The 9,829-nt window shown below is 33.9% G+C and overlaps 1 protein-coding gene across 1 annotated transcript in view; it reads right to left on the reverse strand.

Annotated features, from left to right (window-relative positions):
* Window positions 1-9,829, reverse strand: part of HFM1 (HFM1, ATP-dependent DNA helicase homolog (S. cerevisiae)) — a gene marked incomplete at its 5' end in the record, with an annotated part of 91,488 nt that overhangs the window by 40,448 nt on the left and 41,211 nt on the right. Inside the window, 5 exons of the mRNA XM_008589732.1 lie at window positions 364-411; window positions 514-620; window positions 2,031-2,122; window positions 5,248-5,328; window positions 7,977-8,024. Coding sequence (XP_008587954.1) covers window positions 364-411; window positions 514-620; window positions 2,031-2,122; window positions 5,248-5,328; window positions 7,977-8,024 — 376 coding nt within the window. The remainder of the gene's footprint in view (window positions 1-363; window positions 412-513; window positions 621-2,030; window positions 2,123-5,247; window positions 5,329-7,976; window positions 8,025-9,829) is intronic.

Genomic DNA, 9,829 nt, shown 5'->3' on the forward strand with positions numbered 1-9,829 from the left:
CAGACCGGTTCCCGCTCACTGGCTGAGCGAGGCACGGGGGCAACGCCGAGGGTTGTGGTCCCGTTGCCGGTCCCGGTCCGGTGCGGGGGCGACACTGAGGGTTGCGATCCGTTGCCGGACATGGAAAAAAAAAAAAAAAAAAAAAAAAAAAAAAAAATTCACAAGTCATCAATTAAAGAGAGTTCTTGGAAATTAATTTCACATCTACCTTTGGAATCCTTATTTTACATAAACATGCTACTTTTTATATTACAGAAAACAAATTTAAAATGTTTTAAAACTAAAAAAAAGAAAACCTTTATAAATATGAATCATGAACCAGTAGTCAGTTTTTTAAGACATTTCAAAATGAATTATCTTTACCAATTTACTTTCATTTCTCTTGTTTTAATTCTTCCTTCCATTGGAAATCTGTAAATAAAAACACATAGCAAAACTTTTATTATTATTTAAACAAAATAAAACCTCTTAAAAATTATTTAAGATATATGTAATTTTATATAATTTCTGTACCTGATAGTTACCCGATTTGGATCTTTGTTCAAAATATTCAGTGTTTTCTTCTCATTTATCCTTAACTGTACATCTAGAAATTCCTTGCAGCTGGCTATCATTGTGACCTATAAAATTTCAGCATTTGTCCATTTAATGAAGTCTATTTGTTACTTCTTTCCTCTAATCCTCTTTCTCCAAATTTATTTATTTTTCATGCAGACTTTTGCCATCACAGTTTCATTAAAGAACATAATAGAGTTAAAAACCTGCTTCTTTAAAGATTCATTAATTCACTAACAAATGCTTTCAAACACTTGTTATATGCCAGACACTGTGTTACATACTGGGATTATACCAATAAGATTATAAAGATTAGCAAGATAAAATTTAAAATATCCATCCCAGTGCTGACCATATAATAATAAGCACTTAATAAATGGTGCTCTTGTTACTGCTACTACTATTATTCACCCTTCTATACTTTGCAAATCATTATCCCAACTGAGGCTAATTTAATAGAAAGAATGCTTTAGATATTAAGAAATTTGGATTCTAGAGCCTAGTTCTGTCAGATGACTGGGCAAAGCACTCTCTGTGCTTTGGTTTCCCACATCTGTAAAATGAAACTAACATTTGTTCTAATTCTCTTACACATTTACTGAACTCAAGATAAGATCAATTAATGTTAATACTGGGTATTTTCTATTCTTGATTTCTTCAGAAAAATATTTTCATGAAAATACACACCTTTTACTCTTCATCAATTTTTGCCCATGTGACTCCTTAATAGCTGACATTCTATTGTACAATCTTTAGTATAATAATCTGATCAAAGTAATCAACTTAGATATTTTAAATAAAAATGGTTTAAATTTGAGAATAAATGTTTTCTTTTATAAATATCTTGTTTCATATTCACGTCCCCAGTAAATGCAGTTACCACGTACTCACAGTAGGCCTACGGTTCTGTTCACTGCTGCAGCTACACAGTTGCCCCCAGTGTTGATATTTTAGCATAACCTGTTATTATTCCCATTTTCTCCACAATCAGTTCTTTTTCCTGGGCTACCACCAATACTATTCTATTTCCTATGTTATTGCTATTCTTATACAAAAGATTCAGAGAGGGGATGCACACGCACTGCAACTCAGTGTCCTTCACTCATGGCAGACTCTCCTAATATATCATGCCACATCATCTTGGAATCTTTCTCACATATTACATTTGGTGGCCACTACCAAGGTAATTAGCATTATCATGTAAGTTATAAGGTAGTCGCCATGCCTACTTTGAGTATGTATATACATTTTCTTAGCTCTGAGAAAAGATACAACTGAGGCTCATATATTCTAAAGAGGAATATTCCATATCTCATGTTCGGAGGTATACTGGGAAATACATAAGCATTATTAGAAATGCTTTCTGTTCTGCTCATTCATTCTTAAAATATATGAGCTATACAAATTAGTTGTTTCTCCAATATTATTTTATACTATATCATTACATATTTATTTTCTAGTGAAAATGAATTTACCAGATCAGATAAAGTTTCTTTTCCGCTGATTGTACAAAATTTCTTCACTGTCTCAAATGCAATATAATACCAAGCCATCAATCTTCCTGCCTCTGTGAGAAAAGATGAAAAAATAAACATTCCCCCTATCAGCTGAAACAACTTGCTTTTTCCTCAGTTCCTTAACTCTACTCTGTACTTATAATGACACCAGGAGCTAAAGACACAACCAAAGATGTGGAAGACACAATCTCTAGAATTTATAGGTTGGCTGAGGAGATATGTGAAACAGCCAGAGGGAAAAACCCAGTTAATGATAATATTTACATACAAACTTAAGTACAGAGGAAATTAAACCTAAGAAAATGGTCAGTGTGAGATGGCATAGTAGAGACAATGAGTTTTAAAAGTGGGTTTTAAAAGCAGGGTTTTTAAATATGCCTTGGCCAGAGAAAATAAAGCCATATGACCTCAGGAAAAATCAAGACTTGTTTATCAAAAGAGTAAAGTTAAAAAGACTATTTTTAGAATACTGTAAATGTATGCCTTGATAGTGATTGTGTTTGGATCAAAATGACCTGGTTGGAATCCTTGCTCTTCCACGTAACTTGATCATGTGCAAGTTACTTTATCTGTTTCTTAATGTAATGTGGAGGTCATTAAAGTATCTACCCCAGATGTTTGTTGTGAAGAAGATTAAATTCAATTAAAAAATACACATATAGTACTTAGCATAGTGCCTAACATTTAATAAATGTTGCCAACATTTATTATTATAATATTACAAATGACAGACTAGAGAAACCCTAAAAGAGCCTTACAATAGTATTAAAGAAGCTTGGATTTTTGGATTTGATTTGTAAAATAACAGAGGACCACTTAAAATTCTTGAGCAATATTTAATTAAATTGGAGTTTGAAAGTAAATTATTTTAGAAATAGAACAGCAGATTGGTTGGGGGTAGGGAGATAGATGGAATGGTGAGTAACTGATGGGATGGAATTCACTTAAGAGATTACTGGATCCAATTATCAGTTGTCTAAAAACATTCCAAAGAATTTCAAGCTTTGGGAAAACACAGAAAACAGCTGGGAAGAGAAAAGTAGCATACTGCTTCTCAAGAAAAGTGCTGACATTTATGTACATGCTATAGGTTTTGCTGAAGATGAGAAGATTTTTAGTATTCCAACAGAGTTATAGGCATCAAGGACAGGGCACAGTAAATAGAACTAACTATCAGGGATAGAGAAGTAGCCAGGCCAGCTTAAAAGTCATTTTCTCAATTAGGTAAATATGTTCAGCCAAATGGGGGTAATGCAGTGCTTCATAAAATCAAAGATTTGCAAATGAAGAGAGAAAATAAAAAAAGAACTTACTATCAATATTGCTATTGAACGATGAATATTCTCTTAGTAGCAAATTCAGGATATTTCAAAATATAAGCCATAAAATAGAGTTGGGGGGTTTGTACTCTGAATCCATGACCATGTTTACACTGAGATCACACTTTCATGAGATGCTCCCAACCAATGACTGAACATCACGAAGATTCTAAGCTGGAGTCATCAGTCAGTGACACTTTTCACAGCAGGAGTATTACCGGGCAGCATACCCAGGTTCTTGGTGCATGAAAGAAGAATCTTTCATGGGACGGGCAAAAGGAAAGGAAGAGAGAGACAGAGAAATGGAATGTGATAGGGCTTTACTACCAAGAGAAGGTATTCACTAAAGTGCACAGGCATCCCTGCCAGAGAGGGACGCAAACGCCCTCGACCTTCTCCTCTCTGTCCCACGTGCAAACACCTGATTGCCCCCATCCTCTGCCCTTCCTGTTCTGCCTAGTGTGCAGGCGGTGCCCAATCCAGTCTGAATATTTATGAGTAGCCTCCCTAGGGCGTGTCCTGCCTCAGGAGGTCTGAAAGGTGAATTCTCATGGCCTCCACGCCCCACCCCATCCTCTCCTATTTTACAGCCTTTACTTTGAAATATCCTGAATTTGCTATTATAAGAATATTCATCATTCAATACGTACTTTATATGGCAGGTATTTTATATCTCAATTTTTATACAGTAAAGTTCCTTTTCTTGAAAGGATTAAGTGAAACAATGAAGTCAATATTTTCCCAAAAACTTCTAATCATGAGTACTAAAAACTACAAAACGTTCTTTCCCTTTTCTATTATACTCTAAATAGAACTAAAACAAAAGAGACAGAAAGAGACAGAGGAAAGGAGTGCCAGGGTTCAGGAAATGTTACCCCCAAACATGACATCGTGGCATACTGAATATTTTAAGCTGAAGGAATTTGAGAAAAGGCATGTGCAAGGACTGATTTTCCCCTAAAGCAGGTAATAAAACTTTCATGTGAGAGGTGTCCTCCATATACCTTGGAGAAAAACAGCATTTTTGTCTCTGAAGACAAAAGACACAGAGAGGAATCTGAATGAACAGGCCTTGTTGTTTCCCCCAGTCCCCTTCATCCTATCATATTTCTCCATGATTTCCCACTCTTCATCAAACCTAGCATAAAACACTCAGGTTTAATCACTTCTTTGGTCTTCATGTAGGCTCCCACATCACATGAAACTTAGATAAATATATATGCTTTTCTCTCTTTTTTTTTCCTTTTTGTCTTTTTTCGTGTCTGGCAACGGATCCCAACCCTCAGTGTCGCACCCGCACCTCGCCCAGCCAGTGAGCGAGAACCGGTCTGTATGTGGGATCCAAACCCTCGGCGGGAGCGCCGCCGCGCTCCCAAGCGGTGCACTATAGCAGTGCGCCACCAGGCCGGCCCATGCTTTTCTCTTTTTAATCGGTCTTTTGTTACAGGGGCCCCAGCCAGTATATCTAAGATGAGTAGAAGGAAAAAATACTCTCCTTCTCCTAAAGGAGCCTAAATCACCATCCAAATAATAAATGTTCAAATATTTAAGAATTGGCAAAAGGATATTTATTATAGTTATAGCAGGACTAAAGCAATCCAAAGATTTGAGCATGTCAATCTTCTGCTAAAAGTCACTAGAATCAGCGAAGACAAATACTGTGCCTGTCGAAAAGAAGCTCTATAATTTAATAAATAGGACTTATGTAAATTTATCATAACTTACAGTTAATGATACCCTGCTGAAAACTGAGATCACAACTTAGTTTTACCATCATCTAAATTTTAGTAGAATAACTTTTTAATTTATTCATAAGTAAGCAATTGTTAAAATTACTAACAATGACAGGAAATTACCAGTTGGTTTGAAATTAACATCTTCATCCATCTTTATTAAGTCCAGGGATGATAAATCATTCAGATTCTTCAAACATAATTCTGTTCAATTATAGAAAACACATTTTAATTTTAGTAAAATAAGAAAGCAGAACAAAATAGAATTTATCATTAAATATGCTAAAGTTGTGTTACTGCATAATTGTTCTGGGAAGAATTGTAGTCCCTAAGTAAGTAGTAAGAAAAAACTCATTTAAACAAAAGAGCCAACTAATATGATAAAGATTTTCTAATAGTAATAACAATACAAATAATAAATATAATATACAATAAGTGACAAAATAACATTTAAAACTTGCAGCATTTTAAATGTTATATATATATTGCCTCATTTAATCTTCAAAATAATGCAGTAAGGTAGTTATTAATATTATCTTCATATAAAGTTAGGAAACTAAAAAATAGAGGCTAAGTAACTTGCTCCAGGTAAGTAACCTCTTTTCTATCTGTCCTCCATTATGACAGTGGTTTTTTCTTTTTTCTTTACATTTTTATCAAATATATTTATGTACAAAGTATAGAGTCAAATAGTTCTACAAAAATTGTTCCAAAAACCACCAGCCTTTCTTCTCCTCCCCATTTGCCACTTTCTTGAGGCAATAACTTCAAACTGTTTTATACTATAATGGTGAATACATAACATTACACATTTGGCAAAACCTATAGAACTGTACAACTCAAAGAGGGAACCCTAACATAAAACTGAATTAATAATAATAGATCAGTATTGGTTCACAATTGTAACAAATGCATCACACTAATGTAACAAATTAGTAATAGGAGAAACTGTGTGTGGCAGGGGATGGTGGGGGGAGGTATGGGAACTATGTGTACTTTCTGCTCAATTTCTCTGTAAGCCTAAAACTGCTATAAAAATAAAGTCCATTACTTAGAAAAAAATTTTTTTAAAACTGTTTTAGCTAATGCTTTTAGTACTTACTTCCATTTCTCTGAATATACTACCACTGCTACCTGGAAGGAACCTCTGAATAGGGAGCAATGCTACTTCATTCTTACTAATTGAAGGGGATCAGAGCAATGGTAGTTATGTGCTGCTTACAGTTCTCTCTCTGCCCCATGGTACAGCCCAGGAGATATGAAGCAGTTCAAAGGAGACAGTAGAATACCACAACCTGTTCAACCCTAAGTAGAGTAGCTGCTCAAAAGATAAAAGCCCTTCAAAGGCAAGGTTCTTTGGGAAATACTTTAGTTTAAGCAACGTTGTTTATGCAGCTTGATAGTTTTAAGTATTGCTTACGCAAGGCTTTTAGAGTCTTTTCTAATTTTATTAGTTACTCACTACTGAGTCAGTTAATTGGTCAAGGAAGAAGGCTTACTGTCCTATATGCTGAGCACTATTCTAAACTCTAGGTTTACAGCAGTGAGCCACAAGTTTCTTCTTCTACAGAACTTATATTTTACTGAAAAAAGCAATCAATACACAAGTAAGTAATAAAGTTTTAGACATTGAAAGGTACTATGAAGAAAAATAAAGCTGATAAAAAAGCTAGAGAATGATGGAGTAGTTTTTTTTAAGCTTTTACTAAAGCTTATATGTATTTCAGATATATGCTATATCATTTTTGATATAGCATAAGAATACGGTCACCCTAATTTTCAAAATAAACACATCACCTTTCCTAAGAACAAGGAAAACAACAATAGCAACATCATGGAAATCATTTTGTCTTCTTCTCAGTAAAGGTGGATTTAAATAAGACTGTACAGGAAAGCCTCTCTAAGAAGTCAACATTTGAATAGAGACCTGAATGAAATGAAGGTGCAGGCCATGTAAAATAGGGGAAAAATAATATTATACTGCAGATAAAACAATAAAGTATCAAAATATAGCAAGACATCTACCTCTTGGACTGTCTGATTTCCTATGTGTATTTGATCACTAGTATAAAATTTTATGTTTTAATTCTTAAAATTCCATTACAAAATCAGTCAATAAATAGAAGATACAACTATTTTATAGATCTGTATCTCAAAAGCAGCATTACGAACATATGCTATTGCTTATCATCATGTTTCAACAACATATTTATCTCTTAAGCAAGATAATTTTACTGCTTCATCCTTATCCCTGCATTTTTACTTGCCATGTGTATGTATCCAAGTAGAAAATAAACTAAAATTGGCTAAATATTTTCAGTGGGTGTAACATTTTTTCATTTAGTCAAAGAAGAGTCTCAACACAATGAAGAGGTAGCAATTTCTAATCCTAATAAACGCTTAACAATATTTGGATATTTTAAAAGACAGGTAATTAAATACTAAGTGATTAACTGAATAATAAATCTGGGGCTTGATAGAAATACATCATTGGCACAGATTGGAATAAGAAGCCCATAATCAAGGTAGGCTTATATTTTCAATTAAAATTAAACTAGAAAAGAAAAACAGTGTTTTTTCTGTAGGCAACATTTTCAAAGATCAAGGTCATTTTAAAAATAGCAAACAAACCAAGTCAACATATTATACAAAGGAAGATATTCTGACGGTATTAATAGATTAATTCAGAAGGTGCCAAGCTTTATTTATGTGTGAAAAATAGTTCATACATTTTTTTATACAGACAAGTTTCTTTTTAAAAATAATTTACAAAAGAGTATTCTTACTTTCCCAATTAATCTTTTTCTTTAAAATTTATTGAATATAATTTTTTAGAAGAAAATGCATCTAACCTTGTAATTTTGCTTCAATCCCATCTTTATTCAATCCGGATGAAAAACCTGTATAAGTCATGAAAATTTATTAAGAGAAAAAAAAAAAAAACCCAAAATAGATTTAATTCATCTTTATAGGCTCAGTTTATACAACAGTTAACTAGAGAAGAGTAGTCTAATATAATCTTGTACAGGAAAAAAAAAAGTTTATCAAGTTCAAATAAAGCTTAAATATCTAGAGAAGACAACAACTGTTTTGAAATATTTTCAATATCAAATGGCTATCTTTTGCTTATTTTATTGTACAGTAGGGACCAGAAATACTATTTTGACAAGAATAGTGTAGAATAAATTCCTAATGTTTTACACATAGCAAATATCTGTCAAGTGATTAATATTTTCTAATGTCAAGTGATTAATATTTTCTAACATCAAGTGATTAATACTTTCTAATGAACTTTTATTATAAAATGGATGTTCCTATGAAAAAGTGTTTGGTAATACAATCATTTTGGAAAACTGTGCTATTTACTAAAGTTGAAACTACACATACCCTATAGCACAATAATTTCATTTCTTGGAATATACCTACAGATATACATGTGCATATATATATATGTATCGAAGGACATATATAACAATGTTCATAGCAGCATTATTTAAAATTACGAATGTCCTTTCATCGAAAGATTCCTTAAGAAAATGAACAGTCAAGCCACAAACTGATAGAAGAGACTTGAATACACATTTTGACAAAAGACTCTTATTCAGAATATATAAAGAACTCCTATATATTAATAATAAAAATACACACATTTTATCAATTAAAAAATAGATAAATGACTTAAATGGGCACTTTACAAAACAGGATATCCAAATGGCCAATAAACATATGAAAAGATCCTTAGTGCTAGTACTCATCAGGGAAATACAAAAGAAAATAATAAAGAAATCACATACACATACAAGAATGGCTAAAATTAAAAAGACTGACAAAACCTTTTGGCAAGGATGTAGAACAACTAGAACTCTCATACATTGCTGTTGAAAGTGTAAATTAGTTCAACTGCTTTAGAAAATTACTATATTTGGGGTTATCTACTAAAGCTACACATAGGTTGCAGGCCTACTCTATGATTTAGGTATATACTCAAGAAAAATGAATGCCCATGTCCATCAAAAAACATATGCAAAGGGCCGGCCCGTGGCTCACTCGGGCGAGTGTGGTGCTGAGAACACCAAGGCCCCAGGTTCGGATCCTATATAGGGATGGCCGGTTAGCTCACTGGTTGAGCATGGTGCTGACAACACCAAGTCAAGGGTTGAGATCCCCTTACCGGTCATCTTTTAAAAAAAAAACATATGCAAGAATGTCCATAGTAGTTTTATTCATTATAGTCAAAAATTGGAAATGATTCATATGTCCATCAACAAGAGAATGCATGATTAAATTGTAGTGTATTTATACAACTGGATATTGCACAATAATAACAAAGAAAAAACTACTACTAATACACCCAGTAATATGGATTAATCTCATAGATACTATGTTGAGCAAAAGAAACCAGGCACAAAAGAGTATAATTCCATTTATATGAAGTTCAAAAATAGGTAAAGCTTGGGCCGGCCCGGTGGCGCACTGGATAGTGCGCCGCTTGGGAAGTGTGGCGGTGCTCCCGCCCGAGGGTTAGGATCCCACATACAGACTGGTTCCCGGTCACTGGCTGAGCGAGGGGCGGGAGCAACACCGAGGTTTGCGATCCCGTTGCCGGTCCCCGGTCCGGTACGGGGGCAACACTGAGGGTTGCAATCCGTTGCCGGACACGGAAAAAAGACAAAAAGACAAAAAAAAAAAAAAAAAAAAGGAAAAA

Source organism: Galeopterus variegatus, unplaced genomic scaffold (genome assembly GCF_000696425.1).
Source record: "Galeopterus variegatus unplaced genomic scaffold, G_variegatus-3.0.2 Scaffold5621, whole genome shotgun sequence".
Lineage (NCBI taxonomy): Eukaryota > Metazoa > Chordata > Mammalia > Dermoptera > Cynocephalidae > Galeopterus > Galeopterus variegatus.